The 27,063-nt window shown below is 38.3% G+C and overlaps 2 protein-coding genes and 1 long non-coding RNA gene across 9 annotated transcripts in view; 1 reads left to right on the top strand and 2 right to left on the bottom strand.

The window, feature by feature from the left end:
- The window catches only part of epb41l3b (erythrocyte membrane protein band 4.1-like 3b), a 38,009-nt gene extending 30,862 nt beyond the window's left edge, over positions 1–7,147 (bottom strand). For 2 of the 5 annotated variants that reach the window (XM_053227370.1, XM_053227371.1), the window contains exon 1: positions 7,032–7,147. The gene's annotated coding sequence lies outside the window, so the exon portion shown is untranslated. The other 3 variants (XM_053227366.1, XM_053227367.1, XM_053227368.1) reach the window with 2 other exon arrangements.
- On the top strand, positions 2,841–13,636 carry LOC113533367 (uncharacterized). Of its 2 annotated transcripts, none has more exons than XR_003403411.3 (3): positions 2,841–5,277; positions 12,206–12,322; positions 12,980–13,636. It is a non-coding gene; the product is annotated as an uncharacterized LOC113533367 (long non-coding RNA). The 2 variants fall into 2 exon arrangements; XR_003403412.3 differs by having other exon boundaries at positions 2,841–5,313.
- LOC113533365 (transmembrane protein 200C) lies at positions 7,845–17,526 on the bottom strand. 2 transcript variants are annotated; one of them, XM_034314830.2, is made up of 3 exons: positions 17,298–17,526; positions 16,441–16,520; positions 7,845–10,175 (listed from the first exon to the last, which is right to left on the bottom strand). In XM_034314830.2, exon 3 carries the CDS (start codon positions 10,140–10,142, stop codon positions 8,616–8,618), a length of 1,527 nt encoding a protein of 508 aa, XP_034170721.1. In that variant the 5' UTR covers positions 10,143–10,175; positions 16,441–16,520; positions 17,298–17,526; the 3' UTR covers positions 7,845–8,615. The 2 variants fall into 2 exon arrangements, with proteins under 2 accessions (XP_034170721.1, XP_053083362.1); XM_053227387.1 differs by lacking the exon at positions 16,441–16,520.
- Positions 17,527–27,063: the final 9,537 nt, after the last annotated feature.

The raw sequence follows: 27,063 nt of genomic DNA, 5'->3' as shown, positions 1-27,063 counted from the left end.
AACCTGCATCCCTAAATAGCTCTTTCATCATTGGACTTTATTACACATGGTCAAACAAATGTTTTTTAATCCAAGCTAATCCTGAAACGACACACTAGAAAAAGAAGAAAAAAAACTTGCAACACTAACCTTCATTGTAAGGTTGTCTGAGGCAAAGCCAGAGTGGTGGCATGGAGAAGCAATTTTTCACAATATATGATTTGTAATATAATGTTATATTAACATTATATTTATCACAGAACACATTTTCCTATAAGTGATTTCTGGGCATGCCAACATTGCAAATGTTGTCTTAGTAGACTTAGAAAGTAGCTTTTTTTAAAATTCTTTTTTGATGAACCATCCTATTTTACTGCTGTTCCTCCACTGACGATAATTTAGAACTGCTCTGTGTTCAGTTTGTCTACACGCCTGCCTCCATCTTTCGTTGCCAAGGTAAATATATCACTAATAAGAGACTGCATGTATGGCATTCACCAATTTTGACCATGCTTTGTTAGTCATTTACAATCAAAAACTCAAACACGATGCTAAACACATCCTTTGGATTTCCTTTAAGGATTAGTGCATCTTACAAACTAAAATTAAAATGCTTAACTAAATGTGGAAACTTCTTTAGTGAAGTGAAACCCCCCACAAGTGTTACTGCAGCAGTTCCTGAAAGCACAGCTCAGCTATTTTAAGACGAGTTAAAGTTGTAACAGACAACAAATGGACGTTTGGCCAGAGGAGTCATTAGGCAAAGTCGCAGGATCTGTTTTTAATCCACTGTGCCTTTTCAAAACAGATTTGGAAGATGCAGCTTAACAATCCACATGTACAGTAATAACAGCATATGGAACACCACTGTTATTGAGAGGGTGAGACAAATAGAGTAACGACATGATGCCTGCCCTCCGCCCTACAGTGACTGCTATGATCAGGGAGAGAAAGAAGGACCTCTCTTCTTCTTCTCTTACATGTCTATAGCTTTTCTGTACTCAATCCTTCTCAATAATTAGCTTTAAAACTTATTACTGCAATGATTCCCATTTCACTGATGGAGAAAAATGTTCGCAAGAGTGTTTTGGGCAAAATGTATTAATTAATATCTAATTAATAGCTAATAATAACTAATACTGAGGTCCATATCATCATCTATATCTGGACATATCACTAGATACTCAATTTCCCAGCAGACCTATCCTTAATTCATAATATAGTGCTTGTCAGCTCATCTTCCACTTGTGTTGAAATTGTGGACTTTATGGTCCATATGCTTACTTCCACATTTCTTTTCTTACTTTTTTTTTTAATTCAAGAGGACAGTGTGCTTTAAGATAGATGAGCTCTGCAGGGGTTTCAAAAACAGTAAGACAATTAGCTAAATATCATAATTCTCCATTTAAATTTGAAAGCTATTTTTGTTGCAAAGCACCTAATTTAATATTGCAAATATAGTCTGGACACAGCAATTTAAATGCTCATCTTCAGGATTACTCAATGTTCCTAAATATAGAGGCAATCAATTAATAGTTCAAAATTCTAGTGCAGCAATATGAATTACAATCAAAGATACACACTTATTTTGTGCACTACATTGATTGAGCATGCTTTGGACCAGTCACTGGGAAGTGTGCTGCTAGCAGAAACTCAGCCACTCAGCAAAAGCCTCATATTCACTGCACCTTAAGCCACTGAATCATCTCAGAACATAAAGAAAAGAGGAAAAAACTCTGCTTGTTCATCAGTATGACTAAGTGCAGACATCAGCTGATCATCTGCTCTCCACACTATGCTGGTTTTCATCTATTTTGCAATGGCTTGTTTTATAGCTACAGGCCTGTAGGGGGCTTCGCAGGGACACTTCTGCCCTATCGGACCTTCACCTCGGCCACGATTACATGCATATGTCAAATATCACGTCACTGATATAAGTAGAGTGTGCATGTACACGCACGTGACAGATGTGTCAATGTGGATTGACTTACATCTTTTTAAAGAAGCATGAATCTAATATACTTGATTAAGCTTGGCAAAATAATGAGGTTTATGGGTAAGTATGGCACAGCTGTTTCCTAAAACAGCTCTGAGACATCTGGTGAAACCAACTTGGAAGTCTAAAGGTCGTTCTCATAACCACACAGCACCACACATTAACTGGATGTGCTTAATAAGATATGATGAGACAGCATGTGTTGAGTGCTTGTTCAGGCCAGTCAGTGCTTATCTCAACACAGGGTCAGCATTTTCATTACATCATAAGACACACAGCACGTCCCAGTAAACACATCAGCACTTTCATTAGATCATAAGACGCACAGCCCTTGCATAATATTAAAATGGCTGAGAGTCACTGTCTCAGCATTGGCACTATTTGCATAGTACATGCGTGGTGATTAAATACACCAGTGATGTCGCCAGAACAACACAATGTAAAATGATTTGAGGAATTGCAATGCAATAAAATACCCATTGTTATGCAAAATCTGCCATATTCTTAATTGACATTTTAAAGGACTAATTTTAAAATTAAAATTAACATTCAGAAATAGTCATTAAAACTTTCATTTTTAAAGAACATTTCTGAAATTAAATTCTTTTCAGTGCTAATACAATTAATTCATTAAATCATTAATTCCAGAATAACTCTTACTCATTTTAAAATACTATATCATTTTACAAAAAACAAACAAACAAAAAAAACTTACACTTACATTGTGATAATATACTACTTCAAACTACCAATGTCATTAAAATTATTTCTTTTTATACTAAAATGTTATTAAGGAACATGCCTAGGAAGCTCAGCACTTAAGGTTTTGTGTTAGCTTCAAGGAGCTTGAAAGTACAAATCCTAGCACTGCCACAGATCCAATTCAGAGCCCTTGATCAAGCAATGCTATAAACCCTAAACTCTCAGATATTCAGGATGCTTAGATTGGATTCTACTTCACCTTGGATAAGAGCATCTGGAAAATGTTCACCACTTTAAATGAGCTTTCTAAGTGCTTAATTAAGTCATTTGAGTAATTGTGATATTTTACACTAATGCCTGTTTATATTTACAAGCAGTTTCTAGTGCAGAGAAAAGAAGGAAGTGTGGATCTTGACATTGATATTACTGATATCAATAACACATGAGTAATACATTACATTAATATTTTTAATTTAAATTTATTTATGTGAGTCTATGGTCATAAAGGTTCTATAAAACCAAGTTTCCACCGAATCACCCAAAAAAAAAAACCCAAAACAAACAAAACAAAAAAAAAAAACACCATGCTGACTAGTTCTAAGTGGAACAGACAGAACCACATAGTAGGACTCATTCAAACTCAGACTGATAAAATCTTACAATCTGACTAGCAATAACATACCCACAGGCAGCAACGGTCATCAATCAACAAAACATCTCACACACGCAAAGAGAAGATATGTAGGAAATTATACAATATACAATTTAGGGTACAAATGCCTGGCCCCCAGGTAGCATCTTCAAGGAAGTGTTTGATAATCTGGTTGATGTAGAGTATCTTTTAAAAACGCATCTATAAGTCTTAAAGGATCATGGTTGTATCGTTAAGGACACATTTACATTATTTGCACCTCAGAGAACAACAATGTACCAGCTTTTTCCAGATTGTACAGTTTGTATCACCGTTTTATTCATAGGTGAACACTAGGTGCGATGTGGGAATACACCCACTATGCACAAACACACATTTGCTCCACCTGCCTGCATGTTTTTTGGAGGTGGGAGGAAACCAGAGAACCCTGGGAGACCCTATATGGACAGGAGGAAAACATGTAAAACTCCTCGCAGACATTCAACCAGAGCTAAGAATCAAACCAGAGAACCTGGAGCTGTCAGGTGGCAACATCAGTTGCTGATTTAGAGATTTAGAGCAATAAATTAATATTATAAAGCTAGCTTGCAATAATAAACTGTCACACCCTCAATCCTATAGTATATAGCCCACTCTGGACCAGATAAATCTGCCTCAGAGTAGTAGGACTGAAATTCATGTAATGAACTGCTTGGAAACAAGCGTCAATTATTTCCATCTAACAAACACAGACATATCAAATACACTCACATGCTTAATGTCAGAACAAGTCTACTATAGTGCACATTAGAATCATTATTATAAGGTTAATGAGTTTTAAAACACCAAATGAAATACAATGCTGACAGGGCTATGAATAAAATATTGAAACTCTATTGTATTTGACAATCAGTGCACTTCCAGAAATCAGATATAAGATGATATCTTATCAGTACAGTACACAGCTCCAGCACTAAATGCTATATTTGCATTCCATACTAAACAAATTAATAATGTGTGCTTGAATACAGCTGGTATCTGAGGTTTTAATTTCCTGTAATGGCCTCGATAACTGCTATTTTATTCTTGATTAAAGCATGTTAGTAACAGTGACAGGGCTGGTAGTGACAGGCCACATTTTAGGCAAAAAAAGTCAATAAATTCCTTGAACCAATTCAAAAACTTTACAATGTCTGGTCAGTGTCAGAGATAATTTTCTTAAAGCACAAGATAAGAAATTCTGGAAAGGGCTTCAAGAATGTTGCAGAAATTCTTATCATGCCTAATCTGTGTGTGATCAATAATCAACAGCTGGAACAACCACCAATGGCTGAAAAACATAGATTCCAACAAAAAAAAATTAATCCTGCCAAGACTGCAACACCTTTCTGGGAAAAATCACACACACCCACTCAGAAGACTTTTCAAGACAGAGCAGCCCACCTCTCTGCTATTAATACCCACTGATAAGGTGCTATCTCTCCCCCGAGTGCCATGTCTCTTTATGGGCAAAAGCAGCATCAAGCCACTGAGTACAGCTCATCCATGAACGTCAGCTAAATCAATTAGAGCTTTCTTATCACTACTCTGCCTGTGGTTTTGCTGAGACATACATCATTCACATGTCCTCACTCAATAGGCCTTCGGGAAGGAAGTCAAAAGTACAGAATGAGCAACAAGACCAAACCAAAGTCTAGAGGTCTAGAGTATGGTGAAACTAGCCACAACTGAGGAAAAGAACAAGGCTTTCCTGCACTGCATGACCTCTGTATCATCTTAAGAACAAGAGAACATGGTGGAACAAGGATGAACATGGACTACGGACTACCTACAACCTTTGAGCAACGTCTTATCATTTGCAGGCCTGATAACGAAGCATGAAATGCACTGACGCTTCATACCTGTGACCTTTCATCCTCAGGACAATGATCTAAAGGATACACTTATCATCTTACACCTTCCATGTGATGTAAGGACAAAGTCACAGTCATTGTTCCTTTTAAAGGTAGATCTTAGTGTGCATTTATATTTTACTTAGCATAATAATGTAGAGGAACTTAAGAGGAATAGAAATTTATTAAATTTCTAATAGCTTAGCTTTTACATCTAGCACATTTACAGACAAAACTAACATTTTTATACATCTTAGGCTACCTGGCCTCAGCCATCCTCAAAACATCTTCAGACAGAGGTGTAGAATATATTAATGTTACAATATTATTATAGTTCGAGATGATACTATGGGACTGTTGGAAAAACTACTTAGAGGAAAGGTCACTTGTTTGCTTTTTACACATTTAATTTGAATGCTGATACATAATTTTTTAAAAAAATAAATAGCACTATGCAGGAGAGTTTTACTACATTAAGCAACACAAGTCATTTGGGCAAAACATTTAGGAAATGTGTGACAACTGACAATATTTTGTCTATAATAACATTATCAGGAATGATGAATATTGCGATATATTGCGTAAAGATTATCAGCACATTCGTAGTGAGTAAAAAATAATGTCATGTAGATCAATTGAGACTGCTCAAACAAGACCATATTCTCTCTGCAGGTCTTAGGCATTTCAGTTGGAGTACTTAGATCATTAATACAGCCTGAAGTAGTAAACATTCTCCTAAGTTTTTCCTGAGATATCCTGTAGTGAGGCGTTTGTACTGATCTTATTATTGAAAGTTTAACATGCAAGTAAAGATAGTAATTCAGCAGTCGACATCAGACAGGAAGTGAAAGCCAGAAACAAAGAGGGATCATTTCCTCCTTCCAGACCAAAGCCAGCACTTCTGACACATCAGCTGGTGATCACCTGACTGCAAAAACTCAACTAATTATAACATGTACGCACAGAGCCATGCATGCTGGATGGACACCATGAATGTATGGAATCATGAAAGTTTTCAGAGTAAACATGATCAAATGATTTCATGGTAAAATGTGGAGAGAGGTCAGAAAAGGGAACTATGCAAGTGCCAAGTGGTTTCCTGTTCCATAATAAGCATTCAAAGACAGTCTGTTTCTACAAAACAAAAGATCCACACACACACCAAAAAAATATAAATAAATAAAGTGGTATTACTTGGATACTTGGAAAAGGGAACTTACCAGAGCAGAGGTGATGTCAAGGTCCGCACCAAGGTTCAACATTTAAAGGCCAGATTCCCAGTGGATTGGGAAAGATGGGACAAGGATACAACAAATTCAGTACATACAAAGAGAGACAGAGAGAGGTTTAGACTTTAGACTAGATGTAGGATCCCTAACATCTGCACTGCATATACTGTACATGATGAACGCAGCACAGTCTGTAAAGCCTTCCTTTATTTCTGCACACAGATTAAAATGATATTAAAGCTAACTAACGTGGTTGCAATGTTGTCACCTGATATAACCAAATCGAATTAGTGTTATAAAGTGTGCACGCTCTTAGTTTCAGTTTAAGAAAACACAAGCGAGCACGCAAGGGAGATGTTCAAAACTATCCACGTTCACACACAACACTTTCCGCGTTAAAAAGTTACAAACAAACAAACAAAAAAACAATACACAACCTGGCTAAATTCCGCTGTTTAAAGCAGTCAGAGACCCCACTCACTCACTCACTCACTCACAGTACCACCGACAACTAGCAGGAGTTAAACCCGGCACAGAGCCGCTTCTGGAAACTTCCGGCAGCGCGCACTTTCGAGTTGAAAGCCGCAAAAAAGAGCGCTCACCTGAGGAGAATCCGCTTTGATCCACTCGGATCTGCCGAGGGAGGCTTCCTGAGATCACTAAGCCACGCCCCGTCTACGCTATTGGCTGCAGATGCTGCATGTCAGCGTAGCAACGAATTAACCCCGCCCACTGCCACCTACACTAAGCCTGACGCTTATCAGTTAAAGGTTGCTAACATTAATGCTAACGTTACTACGTGTTTCTGAAATTATTGTAACTTTTTACCCAGTCAGAACAGCGAAAGTGGACATATCAAACGTTTCAAGACAGCGGCAGCGTATGTAGCATTAAAAAAATGATAAAATATAAATTAGAACAACAGTTGAAAACATCACTTCAGCCAGAAAAAGTACCGAAAAATTTGGCAATATCTCTGGCATACTACTGTAGTATATAAATAGCTTTAGTGGGAAAGAACGGTGGAGTCCCCTAAAATAAAAGTGAAAGTACGAAAGTACCTAATTCTAAAATATTATTTCAACAGTAACAATAACGTTATTATTTTTTTTATTGTGTTTGTTTCGAAATTAATTTGAATTTAATCTTCTACAAGTACAGACAGAAGAACTGACTGATAAATAGAATAGAAAAATACTATGGGGCAAATTCCAAGGCTTCACAAATGACCTGTAATAAATGTATTGGTTCTTCTAGTATGAAAAAGATAAACAAAGAAAACAAAACATAACAGAACTAATCAGGGGGAAAAACCTAATATTTCACAATGAATCCAGAAGTGTTGTCAAAAAGTTCACTACTATTCTTCACCAACAGAGGTCACTATAAACCAAAACATACTCATTTCACAAGGAAGTGTTCTTTAATTGAAGAAAAAAAAATCAGCAATAAATATTAATTCTGTCATTTGTATGGGTTTATTTCATCTACTGACTCTTGACCAGCAACAATTTTGCATGAACTTGACATACATTCAACCACAAAATAGTCTATAGGAAAAAAAACACTTCATTTATGGCCTTCATCATTTTCCAGCCCGGGGAAACCTGAGAATTCATCTCTAGCAGTTATTGCTGTTTGATTGCACAACAATATCCAGGTACAATGAAACAAAGTTCATGAGGTTGCATAATTATATTTTGTCAATGTATATGCAAAGCAAGATGGTGTTTCTATTACAAATACAGTAGCTTTGACTAACAACCGAAAATAGGTCTTTGATTTTAAATGAAAGATTCATTTGTGTGACAAAAGTTGGTGAATCTGGAGAAAACACATCAATAAGACAATTGTTCAATAATTATTACAAGGAAAGTTACTTAATAGGTGACACAATGCAGGACAGGAACAGCATATAAGCCTAACAGATCAGTGGAAGGCACAAGAACAACTCGTTTCTACTCTTGGACTTATTATCTAAATACTGCACAAAAGTGAGTGATGGTCTCCTCAAAAGCTGGACTGTACCTCCAGTCTTTTTAAATACTTATATGTACTTTTATGAGTGTTGTTTTCGGCATAAAATCTTGTCTTTGTTATGCTACAAACTAAGTGAATTGTCCACAGAAGAACCCTAAGCAGTTAATGACTACATCTTACTTATATGCCTGAGCATATAGACTTGCTCAGACCTGCTCTCCCAGTTGGAGATTTGTCTTTGAGTCCACATCTACATCGGTTGTGTGAGAGTTCAACATGGTTGGTTCTGTGTGCAGCTGTGTGAGGGAGTTATTGGGGAATATGTGTGCATTCATAACATAACTCTGTGTTCCTGTCTGCTCTGGTCCCTCCACACCTGTTTCTGGTGCCCCATCTGGGGCTTCAAATGAGTCTCCTCCTAGTGCTGCCAGTTTTATATAGCCCTTACTGCCCAATCGGTCCAGCCTCGGGCAGCTGAATCTGCGTGACCTTTCTTCGTGCCGTCCAGTGCCCAGGTCAGAAAGGGCATTCAGGGACAGGTGGGAGCCCAGGATCCTGAACCCAGAACTGGGCAGCTGCAGCTGTTGCTGGCATACACTGGATACATCACCTGAGAGCTTGGAATCCCGAGATACCGACAAACCTGCCCTCAATACCTCAGCTTTGGTTTGTATGGCAGTGCTGAGAAGTTCTTCGGAGCATCCAGAGCCCTGGCACTCTGGCTGCAGTTTCTCTGTCAGATTGCCTGGTGTAGGACGCTCTCCCTCCCGCTCTTCTCTCGCTTCCATTTCATGGTTGTTGAGTTTAATTACAGGTAATGTGAAAGCATTAACTGATGAAGTGACTATAGAGCGTGTCTCCCACTCCTTGGGAGCAGGTGTTGCCTCTTTAAGCCTGTTCTGATCTCTGTAAATGGTGTAGATTGTCTCAGTAAGTGACTGTCTTTCTCTAGACCAGCTAAACTTTCTGGCGAATGATGATCTCCTGTAATCTTTTTCTTTACATGAGACAGTAGAAGGCCAGGAGCCTCTTGACGGCATGGCTGTCTTATATGTGGCTGATGTAAGATCTCCTTCCTTGGACTGTGTGCAGCCTAACAGCCCGTTAAGAGGGGCATGGCCTTTGGACCGCAAACTGTGGATGTCTATAACCGTAGAGTAAATGTCCCTCAGGTCAATGATTTTGGTCTTCTTGTCACGGTTCTCATGGAGCACGGCATTGGCGCAAATAAAAAGGAAGATACCAATACCCATAACCAGTGGTCCAAACACTTTGAGGTTGTCGGAGTACAGATAAGTGGAGAACAGGCCTTCAAAAAATCCAACAGGCCGGAAATTAGGCTTGGTAGCATTAATCATACCATCGCTGCTATTCCAATGCTTCATCCAGAGCTTGGTATTGCTCGTCAAGTTTGATGCCAGCCGAAGGGTTTTTTTGGAATCAGTTGCCTGTTTTATGGGCTGCTTCTCTCTTGGTAAGACTTTTGGGTAAGCCGAGGTCTCTTTGGGCCAGTATCCCAGGACAGCCATTGATATTCCCACCATTAAGACAAGCACTCCGAGTGCTGCAATCAGGCCAGATGCAGAGAACAGCTTCAGCTTGCCCTTCACCACCACCACATTGTTTTTCATCCTCTTCCTGGCTTTCCTTCTTCGCTTGTTCTCCGCTCGGTTCTTAGTGCGCAGCGAATCCTGCCGCCGGGAGATCCTCAGGAGCCCGCCTGTCGCTATCATTGTGACTGCTAGACAATGGATCTGTCAGTCATCCTGCAGGAGACACAAAAATGTAGATACATTTCACATCAGTGGCTTACTGGCTGATATTTTGACAAGTAAAAAAACAAAACAAAACAAAACTGGCAAACAGGTACATTAACATCATGTCCAAAGAAAGCACATGAAGCCAAACTTCAATACAAAAGCCCTGTTCCCCTCAATAAGGATTAAGGGGAAATTATTAAAGAAATGCACACCCAGGACCTGGCAGTGATTTAGTATAAGGTGAATGATGCCCAGAGACACTCAGTCCTCCATTTTGGCCTGTGCACTTTCCCTAATCGCCTGCCAACTAACCATTAGCACCTGTACTACACACCTGATACTAATTCAATGGCTTAAAAACTATTATGGTGCTTTCTACATGGTCACTAATTTATTCTTTGCAATAAGGTTTGTTCGCAGATCAGAGACCAAAGAAGTTGAGCAAATATATGTGGAAATGTATACAATGTGTGCCATATTCATATATGTTTATAATGTTTATAGCTAACTTGACTTTATTTTCAGAAAATCTCCTTGTGTTTTTGCCAGATCCTTTGATGACTGAATTTTCTACACTCCTCTTAAAGTTCATACAGACAAGTGACAAGCTAAAGGAAAACACTAACGGCTCTGTTATGACGTGAGAGGCATTTTGCTGACATTTTTTTCCGGTCCCCTTAGACAGATGGGTCACTGGAAATCAATACAAAGTTCTTCTGACTGACCTTTATCCTATGATGAAACATTTCTCTCTTGATAGCAGTGGTCTCATCCAGGATGGCCCTGCCCCCATCCACAGGACATAATGGCTCACTGAATGGTTTGATGACGATGAAAATGGTGCTTTCGCAGTCACCAGAGTTTAACCCAATTGATCACCTCTGGGATATTTTGGAGCAACATGTTAGATAGCGTTCTCTAACACTCTAACTCTAGCATCAAAACTTTTTTGCCTGAAATTGAGGCAGTATCTTTTGGAAGAACAGTGTTCATCCTTACAGTACAGTGGAAGTACTTGTAGAATTTATAGTGAGGCACACTGAAAATGTTCTGATGGTTCATGGTGGCTCAACACCTTATTAAGATACTTTACATTGTTTTTCCCTTTAATTTGTCACCCATCTGTAGATTCAGCATCAAGTCTGGTTGTTACAGCTGAAATTTAAATTTACAAAGATTGATATACACTCAACATCCAGTTTATTAGGAACACCTGTACACCTGCACATTCATGGAGTTATCTAATCAGCCAATCATGTTGCAGCAGTGAAATGCATAAAACAATGCAGATACAGGTCAAGAGCTTTAGTTAATGTTCACATCAAACTTCAGAATTTGAAAAAAGTGTGATCTCTGTGACTTTAGCCATGGCATGGTTGTTGGTACCAGATGAGCTGGTTTGAGTATTTCAGAAACTGCTGATCTCCTGGGATTTTCACACACAACAGTCTCTAGAGTCAACACAGAATTGTGTGAAGAACAAAAAACAACCTGTGTGCAGAGGGTCTGCAGGCTGAAACACCTTGCTGATGAACGAGATCAGAGGACAATGACCAGACTTGTTTGAGCTAGTTTGAGACCAGGTGATTTTTCCCCTAGTCTTCCACTGTCCAGTTTCGATGAGCCTGTGCCCACGATATCCTTCCTGTTCTTGGCTGACAGGTGTGAAACCCGATGCGGTCTTCTGCTGTTGTATCCACCTCAATGTTTGATGTGTTGTGCATGCTGAGATGCTCCTCTGCTCACTACGTTTGTACAGAGTGATTATTTGTGTTACTATATCCTTCCTGGCAGCTCGAACCAATCTATCCATTTTCCTCTGATCTCTCTTATCAACAAGGTGTTTGCACCTACAAACTGTCACTTACTCAGTGTTTTTTATTTTTCATACCATTCTGAAGCAATTTCACTGGAACCCAATACCACACCAAAATCAGATAAGCAATACAGTTTAGCTTAAACCCATGAAGTACTACTAAATGTCTCCAGATAATTTCTATTATCTCTACAACTCTACACTTTGTGTTTTATTACAGCTAGCACCTCACATATGACAGCCCCCTAAACTGCCTCATCACATAAACCAACTGCTTTGAGAAGATGCCATGGCTGAATTGCACTGAATAATGCACAATTCATCCCCGACTTTGCCGGTAGGTGATCCATTTGCTTAATCATTCATAATTATGTGTGGCTTAGGGTGAATTTATGAATAATTCAGCTCATAAATGTCTGCCCTGGCACACAGTTTTTTGGAAATGCCAGGGTTTTAGAATGGCAGGCTGTCAGGAATGTGAGCTTGAATGTGCTGGCTGGGACCCCTGCTGGAGCTCCATAACAAACCCAAGGGTCAGGGACCTTCTCTGAGATTCCTTTCAATACATCTCAATGCAGAAAGGCACAACAGCTTAATCGTATTTATAACAGCCATCTATATTATATATATAGTATACATCAACAAATAGAACTGCATATTAGTGTAAATGTGTAGCGTTTGCCGTCCAAGATTTTTTTTTCTCAGTAGCCATTTGCAGATCTCGAGATGTATGTTCTACTATACTCTTAAAGGTCTTAAAAGCCACAGTGATGAACTGAGTACAGCTGAGTACTGTTTTGGAATCTAATGTTATTCATTAGGGATGTTACAGAACACGAATACATATCCGGAATAAACTGATAATCGACACACACAGATACGAATACGAGGTGCACTATTCATGCCAGAAAGGTTCACAGGGCATCTGTGCATTGAGAACGGGATCCCGCTGGATGCCAAAAAATAGTCATGGGAGCTTTTTCCTTTCTTTCAGGAGTGAATGACTGATCAGATATGAAAATTGTGGGACCAAGAAAGACCATATGAATGTGCAGTGCTCCAAGATTTTACAGCATTCATTCATTCATCCTTATTAACTGCCTGGTCAGGGCCATGGTAGTTTAAATTAGGATACTAGTTTTTTTATATTTTGGGAAATAGAACCAACTATATTTGACAGAAAATATTGCAGGCAAGTACAAACAAGAATAATAACTGTGAGAGTGAGGTTAAAAAAGAAAACAATTCTAAACACATGTAGTTGAGACCAATTATGAATGTGATTGATGTAGCTGTCAGAATTCACAGACCATGCTTCCCATTTTAACTTCAGCTTAAAAAACGAATACAAATATGGATATTTAGAGCACTTAACAGATACAGATACAGACAGTGGCATTGCATTACATCTATTCTAATCCATGCAATCTTTTTTTTCATGTATTTAAGATCAAACTAATAACCGAATGCCAATTTTTACATGCTTGTTCTGAACAAGTTCGTTTACAAGACTATTACTGACACAGGACTTGATTGATCTGCACTTTTCTCTAGTGGAATATCATAGGTTTTATGGTTTAATATAGACAGTGTAGGTTGGCATCAATCCATGTGCATGTACATGTTTATTAAAAACATGCAGGTAAATGGATCTAAATGCAGGTTTGTGTGTGTTCATGTCTTTCTCTCGATCCTTCTTTTTCAACTGAGCGGAGCTGAAAGAACAATGCAGACCATACACGCATATATACTCCCACACTCACACTCTGCAAACTCCATATGCCTCCATCAAAGGGTCGGTAAAGTGTCAGTCCTCATCTTTTGGCCATTTATAAGTTGGCTGCATTGCAGCATGATGTTTCGGCAGAACGCAATATCACCTCCTTGTGTGAAGAGCAGAAGAGCAGCCTCTCTGGAAAGGACAAGCCTCTCCTTGGGCCTAATGCATTTGAAAGCACAAAGGTCAAAGAACAAAATACACACATACACTCCCACGCACCATACAGCTGTATTACTGAGGCTATTTGCACAGAGACAGAAAGCACCATGCTCTGAAGAGTTGTGTATTTTATGCAGTTCATCTAGCTGCCATATAGAAGACTGACTTAGATAGGGGTTTTTGATTAACTGATCAAAGGCCTCACTATGTAATGAATAAAACACACCAGAGTGGATTGTTTTCCTATAACAGTGCATCCTGAAGGGTTTTCTTCCTTAATAAGACACAAAATGCACCTTGTTATTTTACTGCAAAAACAGAAACGGCAAAATCCTCTGTTCTGAAGACTTTCCTGTGGCGGAAAACTTTCTGTTACAAAACACTGGAGACTTCTTCCATAAATGTTTAATAAACATCTCCTACACATCTAATAAACTTCACCATATAAATGATTATAAGTTTTTATTTGTTAGAAACAATGGTTTTTATTTATTTATTTTTAAATCCACTTTAGATTATATAGATCATCCACCTTACAAGTCCCCATGAATGAATCATTACTATAGAAACAATAATCTATTTGAAAGAGGTCATTGATGTAAACCTGTGATTTGAACTGTGATTTGAATTACAACTAGCACCACTGTAATCAACACCTTCTGACCAATCAGATTTGAGAATTCAATAGTCCTGTGTGCAATTATTGGTTACAGAAAATCGGTTCTTGTTTGAGAAATCTGGCACCACATCATACTGTTGCTTGAATGTGTATCTTGAGTACAACTGTGTAGTCAAACAGTTAAAAAGAAAGTGATTTTAATTTCAGTCATGTACGAAACCTGGTTGTTAACTTATGAGTCAAATTTTCTTAAAGTAGGTGTTTTGATATCATGTTTAACATTCTTGGATCAAAGACAAGGGGTCATGCCAGGTATGAAGTGTTGCATAAAATCTTGCTATTCACTTTATAAAAAAAAAGTTCATGTTGGGGAAAAACATTTTAGTATTCTTGCACTTTTAGCCAAAATGTAAAAAATTGGACCCAAACAGAACATAAGCATTAAATCATAATAGATAGCAAAAACAAAAAAAAACCCTTTGCTCTGTCCATGGTGCTGATGTGTTACACGCCCAGGAAGATTAATGGGCTCCACATGACTGGCTGCCATTAAGGTGAAGCGTACACATTAACCCGGCTTTAAACATACATTACAGCCTTTAATACAACCGTAATGCACATGCTGTCATTCTGTGATGTTTGGATATTCAGAGAAGCGTTTGACCAAATCTGTGTAACTTCTATGTAATTTTTTCTTAATGAATCATTAGATGCTTAAGCATCATGACTGAGTTTTATATTCCATCATTATTTATAATGTATGCTTAAGCTTAATCATTAGAAACAGTTAAACCAGTAATGGATCGTGTTCATGGCACAAAAAACAAAACACAAATGCACTTTTGATCACACATACACACAGCCTAGGGGGTTTGGATCTTCTGTTCTGACACCTGAGGCTGGAGGGCTAATTAAATGCTGGAAGGATGTTGAGACTCAGGTGTGTTAGAAAATGGAACAGTGTGAACCTGCCTGCAGTCCTTGAGGACTGGATTGAAAATCCCTGGTTTGTACAGTTTTATAAACACAGCATAACACCACACACACACACACACACACACACACACACACATACACGCCCCTAACGCTGCCTCATTACACATTTTCGGCTTTTGAATATAACACCACAGGCTTACTGAGAAAATAGTTCTTCAAATCTTTTCTGAGCTCCTGGGCCTTTTTGAAAACACTAAACCACATGTGACATTCTTGAAGGATGAAACAGCAGCTTGTGCTTTACCTGACTTTCATTCGAAGCTTTGATTTATTCATCAGCATCCTCCATGTGCCTGCTCCATCTACCTTGCGTTTTAATGGAATGTGACCACAGGACCATCGCTGACCAGACCTTATTATGCCACATTCTCAGGACAGCAGTGCCCCTGACATGATAGTGGCGTGCTTTGAGAGTGTTGCGGTAATAAGAGTGTATCAGGCACAGCAGTGTTACTGGGATTTTAAACACTTGCTGTGATCAGAAACTGATTCTAATGAATAAGTAGTGGACGATTAACACAAATGGTGCATGAAAAAAAAAAAAACAATACCAGCATGCTAGCAGTGTCCAATAATGCACATGATCCACTCATACCAGCACCACAAGCACTACCATGTCAGCATCATTGCTGGAAATTGTACTTTTCCTTGTCGTTGTTGTGGCGGGTACCATCGACGGTATATCTTATGTATAGTTAGTATGTATCTTTCACCTGGAAAAGTCAATATGGTGTACCTTTAATAATAATTTAGAGTATATAATTAGACTTGAAGGATTGTTTAATGATAATTAAAGGCACATGACATACACATTCCCAGGGTAAAAAAAAAAAAAAAAAAAAAAACACATAATAAAGGCTCAAAAGTGAAAAAAAGGTATAGTTTGAGAATGGTCCACCACCTGAATCTCTGGTCTGCAGTGGTCCTATGGTGGTCCCTTTCCACTGATGCATGGGGTAAAAGGAGGATGACAAATTGTGCCTAGCAACAGATGGGCTACAGTCAGTAACCATACCTACAAAGCAGTACCTGATAGCATGTCCAGAGTGAGTGCATTTTCCTTATAATAACAATTCGGTGTATAGTGAATATTAAAACATTTATTAGTCTAATTAAACATATCTTCTGGTATTACAGGCTCTATTATACTGTTATAGAGGGATGGAGCTGCGCCAGACTCACGCGCTTCAGCCTCATCACCTGAGTAAAAAGACCTTTTACAACAGACTGACCATTTGCACGACTGAAAAAAAGCAAATGCTTATTCAGAAATGTTCAAATGACTGCTTAAAATCAGCTCGACACTCCTGTCTGAGCAGTTACTCCGAGTTTGGAGGTAGAGAATGGAGGAGCGCGCGACAACACACATGATCCCTGAGTGATGTGTTTGCATATGAAGCTGTTCATAGATTCCTAGAAATGCCAAAAACTATAAATGAACAATATAATGGATAAGATGGCATTGAGTAGAGAGATTACTTAGCACAATATTATTGTAATATAGAACAGAGATATGCGCGTGCTGCTCAGTGCTGGGCTTTGAGCGGTATTATCGCGGTTATGCGCGCTCATCGGATCAAAAAGGCAACACTGACGCTCGAGCTTAAAGGATGAGTGCATGCTATCCTACCAAAATATCCTAGAAAAGTTCCGCCATCTTAATGGAACATAATGTACAACAGTGCACAAGTGCACATCGATTTAATCTGATAAAGTTTCTATCAAAGACGAAGCAAGCCCTGGCCGCGCGCGCCTTACCGAAATGACGCCTCTCCATCGCTCGCGCCTCAGAGCTCTCGCGCCTCCACTTCAGTAGTAACGAGCCATGGCGCTGGAGGATCGCTCGCGCTCGTGCGCCTCACCGGCCTCAGAAATGAACCGACAGTCGAGATCCAGTCGTCTAAAGGGGCGGAGTGAACCCACGCGCGTCCCGCTGCTAAAAAAGACATGTTGCCAGATCATGCAGTTTCCCATCTAGTTTTAAATACCCCTAGCTGCAGAACCACAAGTTCAGGGGAGGGGGGGTGGGAGGGTGGAGTCGAACCTGATCCAGCTCCTCCCATATCATGACGTATACACTCTTTTAAAATGAATTGTTAAATCACACACAGCGCAGTTGTAAAGTCAGTGCACTGCATCCTGTAAGCCAAGAATAGGAATCTGAGTCTTCAATGAGCGAAGGCTCACCAAAAACTGGACAGTTGAAGCTTGGGTGAAAAATACCTGGTCTTCAGTCACTGAGATCACATTTTTCCCCATTCTGATGATTCTGAAGCGCTTGACCTGTATCTGCATCCATTACACTGCTGCCAATGATTGTCTGATTGGATAATTGAATTGCATGGATGAGCAGGTGTTCCTAATAAAGTGGTCGGTGAGTGTGTATGTGATTTTTTTTCCCATAAGGAGATGCACAAACTGAGGACTGTGGCAGATTTGCCATGCTGTGCATTCTGAGATGCTTTTCTGCTCACCGTGGTTGTAAAGAGTGATTATTTGAGTTACTGTAGCTTTCTAGTAACTGGCCATTCACTTCTGACCTATCTCATAAACAAGAACTGAATGTTTTTTTTTGGCATCATTCTGTGTAAACTCTACAGACTGTTGGGTGTGAAAATCCCAGGAGATCAGCAGTTTCTGAAATACTCAAACCAGTCTGTCCGGCACCAACAACCATACCACAGTCAAAGTCACTGTGATCACCATTTTCTTCTATTCTGATGTTTGCTGTGAGCATTAACTGAAGCTCCTTGACTTGTATCTGCATGACTGTATACATTGTGCTGCCGCCACCTGATGACCTGACCTGATTAGATAATTGCATGAATGAGTGGTAGCCAGTGAGTGCATTTCACCATGTTATGCTCTGAAATTGCTCATGTATAACGGCACATCCATTTTATAGGAGTGAAAACCAAATATTTAAAACCCCAGAAACTGTTTTCTTGCTTTATTTTTCTTAATAAATGTCCTGTTAGTTAAAATTCCATAAGTAGAGTTTCAGGGCTATGATACAAACTATTTGTTTGTTATTTTCTTACATTTAAAGGGATGTAAAAATGACCAACATTGTCATGTTTCTTATATGCAGTTATTGCATTACAGTTAAAACATTATTTGCTTCATCTGTATTTTAATATGAACTGGATGAAGTATTAATAAACATTTGGCTTACGGCATGGGTGCAGTTGGATCAGGTCCAACTCAGCCTCTGCAGTAAAGAAGGTGTCTTTATTTCTATAGTTATATCTGATCATGATGGGATGAAAAATTGATTTGGAATGGTAGACATAATTTGGCAAATTAACAAGCAAATTAATCTGGCTGGGTTTTAAACTGGAACTGGGCTACAAACTGACACTGCAATCTGGCAACCCTTAAACCAAATGTTGGATTTAAGAGCTTGCAAAGCACTCTGTCTTTCCATTGGATTCATAAATACATTAGAATTAAAATGTCAAATGTAATGGTTTATAGAATGGTATAAAAAAAAAAAAAAACAATTGCACAGCATCTCCATCACTGGCTGGTCTAATGCTTTTGCTTGCACTGAAAGCCTGATGAAGTCCAGGCCTCCTAGTGTGTCTCATAATGTTTGGATAGTGAGCAGCTAATGCACTGAACAGGAACAGGCTACTAAACAAAGGTGTGTTTAACATTTTTGGCTGATGAGCATTGTGTTTTTGTGATCGTGTGCTTGACTGGTTTTATGAGTGATCGGGTGGAGGAAATAACAAGAACGACGGATATGCATATCACGCATGGTAATTTTACTAGAGTGTAACAGCATGTTAACAGTCTCACTCTGGGTTCTGCAGAAAGGAAGGCAGTGACACAGCACAGGCAAACCATTAAAGTTCAAATACACTGGTCTGTTTGGTCTTTTTTTTTTTGCTGGACTGCTGAGAATATCGCCAAGAATAGTCTTCCACTGATTGACAGTGATTTTCTTAAGTGAACTGGAAGAATTGATCCATCAGCCAGTTTGCAGTATTTATTGATCTGCACAATCACACACATAAAAAAAAATAAAATATATATATATATATATATATATATATATATATATATATATATATATATATATATATATATATATATATATATATATATATATATATATATACATATATATATATATATCGTTAGCTAAAAGTTTGTGTCTGGTGACTAGCAGGGCAGCTTCGCAAACTAGCAGAACTCCATTTGTTAGCAGAAAGATATAAGACAGAACATCAGGTTAATAATTTGCCATGCATTCTTATCACGCATTTAGAAGAAAACAACATTGTGGTACAGTTATGATGCACAGGCAATGTTAGCATAATCACACAAATGTTTAATACTACAATATAACCTTACTGGGAACACTGGCCTTGCTGGTAAAATGAGCATGATCATACGAGTTAGCTTGCAACCAGCATGTATTATGCTGTTCACGCTTGTAACTAGATATACTGGTCTTTATTTCAGCAGTGAAAAGAACATTTAGCAGCAGCGCTCGCTCTCAGCATCTTGACATGATCTCCCAAGGTGATCTTGACAGAGTAACAGGACAGTGACCTGCCCCAAAGGACAGATCTTTACAGGGGTGTGGACATAATGTGACAGCTCACAGCGTGAGGTTCAGCACAGAGCACCTGCTGCATCGCTCTTCAGAGCTATTAGTGGTGCAACACTTCAGAGCTATTAGTGGTGCAACACACTATATTTGGGGTGAAATACAAAAGAAAACATTTATTTAGCTAATCTAGTCACCTGGAAAAGGAAGCAACTGAAAGGAAGGGACAAGTGAGGAAGGTTTTATTGTGTTTCATGTGAATGAAGTTGTAAAAAAATAAGCTATGGCAATATGCTAAATGCTTTGTCTCATTCACAACTAAAAATCCTTCATGTAAGTCTAGCTGAACACAACAGGCACCAGGCCTATAAAATACTTTGTACTGTACTTAAGTACTGCTCAGAATGATTTGTACTTTACTCAAGTATTATTGTAATTGAATACTTGTATTCTTACTCAAAATAAATTTCCAAGAGTAAAAATACATTGCTTACCCCTTACATTTTCACTTTGACCTTTGAATTCCTCCATACAAATCTCAAACAGCATGAGATTTTTTTAAATGCATTTTTAACTAGTTTTTTCTTAGTAAGATGGTATCTTTTGCCAGAATTACACAGAATGAGTTGTCTCATATGTCTTGTATGTAAGAATGAAATATCAGACTTTAAAATTCACCATCAAAGCTAAAGAAGTATGCCAACTTTAGTTTTGGTAAAGTAGCTAGATAAGTTTTGTAATTTAGCAATTTTGTAGCTGTGCTAACTAGCTAGGTTTTGTAGATTAGTTTGCTAAATTAGCTAGCTAGTTAAGATTTGAAAAATTAGCTTGTTCAATTAGCAAGTTAGTTAAGTTTTATACATTAGTTTGTTAAATTAGCTAGCTCATTAGGTTTTGTAATTTAGCTAGTTAAATTAGCTAGCTGGTTAAGTTTTGTAAATTTGCTTGTTAGCCAGTTAAGGTTCATACACTAGTTTGTTAAATTAGCTAGTTAGTTAAGTTTTGTAAATTAGCTTCTTAAATAAACTAGTTCATAAAATTTTGTTTTTGCTGATAATGTGCATTAGTATTCATTCCAAAAGGATTATAAAACTTTAGCTAACCAGAAAGCCATGCAGGACTGGGCATGATGGACTTGTGGTCTGCTCTTTTCGTCAGTTAAAAATAATTGCTTTTTACTCTTGAATGTTTAAATGCAGAAACTTTTCGACTTTCTTTAAAGTAGATGTACTGATGTACAGTTTCTCTGTACATTGTCCACCACTGAGAGGCTCCAAGGAAAGAATTTTTCTTTCTATTTCTCTTGCATACTGATCACATTTGGGCTTTTTTTACACAACGGGTATTAACCTACATGCCTCAGCATATTCCTTAAATCAAACAGTCTAGACTCTCTCTCTCTCTCTCTCCCTCTTCCTCCTGCCTGTGCAAATGAGCTCTGGGACCGGCGCATGGTTTCCTCCGGTCCCTGGGTTGACATTTTGCAAATGGGATCTGGTAGCTAAGATCACAGCACACCTGTTCCTCCTCGTTAAGTGTACATATCCGAGCAGGGAAAAGAGTTAGAATTCATTATTCTTTGCTATCTGGTGCGATAAAGGAGTCATGGGCTAATCTTGTCTACCATTAGAAAGGGCTGTTCTTTTATTGGACAGCGCTGGAGTTGAGGCACCTGGACTTGTAATCTGAATCATTTCATTACTTCTGTATAATCAAGGAACGTAGGCAGTAGAGCTGTTTCAGAACCGAGATAAAAAGAGATGTCAGCACAAATAATTAGTAATTTGTCTGTTGTACTATTGCTAACAGGAATTTTGTTGTCTCCTCTAAGCTTGTCCTTGTGGGTAAATATCTAGAAGGACAAACACTTTTACAGAAAGAAAGATACAAAGAAGGACACAAAAACATTTACATTTACTTTGGCTGTTATTAATGCTATATGATGGAAAAAATATAGAAATATGTATATCCTTTATGCAAACTGCTCAACCAGCAAAACTGTGAGCTCTGGGACTGGTGCCTGGTTCCCTGGTTCCTGGGTTGACATTTTGCAAATCACATTCACCAAAGATGACAGTTTTTTTATTTATTTACTTGTTTTTTAAATATATCCATATGACCAAGTTATCATGCTGTAATGCTAAACTATAAACTATAAAAATAGAATATTACCTAATACAGTGGGCTAAGAAAAAAACATCATTACTGCAAATGTTATCAGTAATTTCTAAATGTTGGTCATGTCATTTTTAATGGAACTTAAAGTTTTTCAGAAAATTAATTATTTATATATAAACTTGAAAAAAGAGAGAGGAATGCTAGTTACCCTGTTTATGGCCTGGCGCATGCCCACAGCTTGCATTATGCATAAAAGTCATTTAAGTTCGAAAAATCATTGCTATTTTATCATAGCAAAAGTGCAAAACCCATCTACATCTAATGGACAGTAGTTTCAAATGCATTATCTATCATAACAGATACCACAGTTGGGCTAAAAGCTTTAAAAATGCTACTCATTTGTTACATAGTATTAATGAAAAATACATTATTAAAGCTTGATGATTGTGAAATATAGCCTGCTTGTGTTGCATTTTATTAAAATAATGATGATACCATATATTTCATTATGGACATCATATAGTAATTTATAATTAGGCATGGAAATGATCACAATTCAGTGTACAGATCCTTGATTTAATCTTGCACGGTTCTGTATGTACCCTGGTCAAAGTGGTGCTAGCATGGAGCCATTTCTGAAATCCTTCCTTTAACACACCCATAATATTATCATCAATACTGTGTGATTTATAGATCTTAAATTTATCCCAATACTACATGTAACCCTTCCATCATGGTCTTACAGGACAATGTTCCTCCAGTCTTCCCATCGAAGCAATTTTTATTCGACACTGTACTCAAGGCTGTTCAGGCGTATCATTTTGCCTGCAGGATTCATCTTTATCTGACAGCTCACCTGCAGCCTCTGCCGTGGGTGGGTGGGATAAATATCAGTTTTCAGGAACACTCTGGAGCCTTCACAGGAGTGTGATTCTGGCTCGTCAGCCAGATTTGCCAAAAAAAAAGAAAAAAGCTAAAAGCGCATCGGGCCAGGCAGAGAGAAGAGAAATCAATGACAGCTGAATATTTCAAGCTACAGTGTAGGGTTAAAAATAAAATAAAACCATAGAGTCATGGGTCAAAAATACAATATAATATCATGTTCCTGAGCTGCTGTGAGTCACCCTGACAATCCTGTAATAGTAATTCACAGTCAGTGCTGTGTCAGGGGTTGGAATTGGTGGGAAATATATATGGAAAATGTCATCACATCCCAACTTCAGGCACAAAAGAAGTCTGATTAGAGAGCGACTGGCAGGAGCAACACCCAATAAGGACAGAGTGTAAACAAACAGGAGTGAGGGAGTAAAAGTGGTCAATATTTATGGAAAAAGGATTCAGAATGAGAATTTTTTGTTGAACATATTTTCTCTAATTGGTTGGAAGTTAATGATTGATAATCAGGTGATGCCAAATGTTTTTAACAGGCTGGAGAAGAAAATCCAATTACTAGATAATACAGTCTGGATAATAAAAATACACATATCAAAAGTGAACAGATGTGATGGTTGGTTTTGTTCTCTACACTGTATTTTAGATAGCTAGCCAGAGTTATTGTGTGAGGTAGTGCGGAGCCATCTCCGGAGCAGATAGATACGAACCTACACAACAGCACAGAATGTGAAAGTCACGGTGATGTGTAAAATAACGTTATTATTTTCTTAATGCTTCTGTGATATTAAGAAAATGGCAGTACTTAATTCTATCATCAAGGTTTAGGCCCCCTCCCATACAGCATCCTACAGCACTAACTAGTTTGTGAGTACGCCATTGGTATCAGTGCTATTTAGGCATACTACTTAGTGTGCATTATGGGGTTTGAGATGCAGCCTTGAATACTCTCTGTACCTACTGTCTCTAACATTTCTAAGCATATATATATATATATATATATATATATATATATATATATATATATACATACTGTTATATATCCAGCTTATTCACCTATGCTGCATTACTTTGTTCAGAGCACCGTACAGGTCAGTGAGGTAGAATACACACTTATGAAACATGTACTTTCATGCTTCCAGTGAAGAGCATTTAGAGGCTGTATGAGAGAAAACCTTCCCATACACACACATGCACCAACCCATGTTATCCCACATTATAAATGATTATTCTAGCAAAGAATAACCTTAATAAAGTGCACACATGGATATCCATGCACAAATTTCAAGACAGCGATTCCAGACATCTCATTTTAATCGCATTGAATATGGAGCTGATATCTTTTTAGATAGAAACAGCTTCCCATCAACACTTTATTTTTTCATAGAAAATTAGATTAAAGACTAGATCTTTGGCACAATCAAGCCCAGGCATGCCAGTGCCTACGAAACCACCATTTTGTAATACGACAGAAACAAATTTTGCTTTTGATGTAATAAAGACATGACTGGGCCAAAACAAGATTATGCTTCCAGAGGAAATGTTTTGGAAGTTGTTCACTAATAAAATGCTGATGGCAGTGGAGCAGTGCAGATGCTTAGGCAATCAGATCTCCCCTCTGAAGCTCTACCTTGGCTATAATACATATCTGACACTGTGCAAAGAAGAGGAACTGGAACAGGGAAGAAGGATGAGATGGAAAAATGCACTGAGTAAGAGAGAAACCCAAAACCCTTTAGCTATGACCCAGAACACCTGCTGCAATGGCCCCATCTGGAGAGCTCGTTCACGTTCACCTTCTCTCCCTCCCTTCCATGTGTGTGTGTGTGTGTGTGTGTTGCTTTCAGTTTACTTGACGAGCACTCAGGGGTTGATCTGTTTAAAGTCATGACCTTGTTAAAGCCATCATGCAGCACTTATGGCATTCCAATGTCATGCCAGTCCAGCTTTATTTAATGAGAACTGCTAAAAAAAAATCAAGTGCTATTGTGAAGTATTGCATTCCAAAATTCTGACCTTCCCAAAGGCTCTGTGTAAATGGCCAGATCTGTTCTGATCACAAAGGCTGATAGTCAGCGTCTTTATTTTGCTCATGCACCTCTTCTTTTGTAATCACATTTGCTTCTCTAGCATTTAAATAACAAAAAGGCAAGTATTTTAGTAGCGTTTTCACTGACATGTCTGTGTGGACTTTCACACATTCTTCCTGTGTCTTTGTGTCCGGTTTCCTCCTGGATTAGTGACTCTAAATGTCATTTCTGGAATTTCTGTAACTAAAAATTGCTCTCCTAAGTAATGTCTGGCTTGAAGCCTGAAGGCCTTGGATTTTATTTCCATATGTATTTCTACTTTTCTACCTAGGCTACTTTATTTTCAGTCTTACTTGTTACTTATTTTGGATCTTGTTGAGAATTCATACATTGCTTTATTCTTACTGGCAGAAGATTTCAACATGTAGCTTCACAACTTGGTTAAGGAGATCTTCAGATCACCTCAAAGCTGCAAAGTTGATGGCCAATATCTTCAGCAATTACATTTTTAATGAACCACTACTTTATATAAACATTAGCTACTCTAGCATTCAAATTCAAATAACACTCTAAGAGAAAAAGGTTAAATCTACCACTATAAAAGCTTCTTTGACTATATTTAATGGTTCTGTGTAGAACCCCACCATCAAGGTGTCACTTTTTTAAGCTACCCTTGAGGAACCCTCCCTTTTTCTTTTAAAAGTGAAGTGCATAATCACCAAAACTGAAGGCATTGTTTGCTTTCTTTCCTTTCTCACCCTTTTTGCACTTTTCACTTTTTTCTATACTAAGAATAGCACTAAACTTATATTTCCTTGTGGCTCTGTTGGTACTCTCAAGGTCACATCATTTGTACCTTTAATAAGTATCTTTACAAATGATTTCACAGTACATAAATGGACTGTAATTAGTTTTTCGGGGTAAAGCTTTAAATGTATGCTACATGCACCTTTCTAGGTAAAAGAAACACACTAAAGGTACAAAAAAGTGTATGCTTGAAGGGCCTATTTCGTACCATTTTTCCTCAGAATTAACACTTTTGCTATGCATCTATCACTTCAAATTTGTAGAACAACCTTGGTTTGAGAAAGGTGCTATGCAAATTAAACTCATGATTATAACTATTGGTACAGCTGTGGTGTTTTTGGTTTCTTCCTTCATAGATGGATTACAGGCCGTGCGCCTCACCGATACTCCTCCTTTTGAACTCTGCAAGGCTAAAAAAAGCATGAAAGCCTGCTTGTGTTTGTAGTCTGCTTTGGACAAGCCGTCTATCCTGCTGTGGCCAGCTTCAGCTTTGAAGTCAAGACAGCAGACCACATATGGTCCATGTATAAATGATTGTGATAATATTTCATCTAGCAGTAGTTTGTGTATTCAGTCAAGAGATGGAACATGGCAGAGCTTTTAGTTGGACACGTTGGTGTGTTGTTTTACCTCAGACTTTAATCTGTGCTACTTCACTAAGTTCCAGATGGAGAACTTTTTCTCTTCTTTTTCTCTCTCACTCTCTTCCTAATCTTCGCCATAGCTGAAGTATTTGTAATTCCCAGTCCTATCAATCAAGCATTTTGCATGACGAACTATGAAGGCTTATTAAAATTCCCTGCTCTCTCTCTCTCGCTCTCTCTCTCTTTCTGTCTGCCTGTCTTTCCTTCTCTCTCCTCACTCTGTGTCATTTCTGCTATTATGATACGAATGTTTGAAAGCTGTCACTGTCATCACAACATCCTGATGATTTAGGTCATGCCAGTCAACAGGCTCAAACAAACCATGCGACTCAGTCGATGATGGAGAAAGACAAGTGTCACCACCTTTGTCTCATGCCATCCCTACTGCAGTAAAAGAAAGCTATATGTTGTCTTAAGGATGGATGGGATTGAAAGAAGACTTACATGTGGCAGGTCAGAGGAGCGCAAGCAGC

The sequence above is a fragment of the Pangasianodon hypophthalmus genome, chromosome 21 (assembly GCF_027358585.1).
Source record: "Pangasianodon hypophthalmus isolate fPanHyp1 chromosome 21, fPanHyp1.pri, whole genome shotgun sequence".
NCBI lineage: Eukaryota > Metazoa > Chordata > Actinopteri > Siluriformes > Pangasiidae > Pangasianodon > Pangasianodon hypophthalmus.
The sequence above is the reverse complement of the archived record's forward strand: the minus strand, read 5'-3'. Positions and strand labels throughout refer to the sequence as shown.

What these genes read in the sequence shown, in the direction of transcription:
- LOC113533365 (XM_034314830.2), bottom strand. Translation starts at nt 10,142, where the DNA reads ATGATAGCGACAGGCGGGCTCCTGAGGATCTCCCGGCGGCAGGATTCG.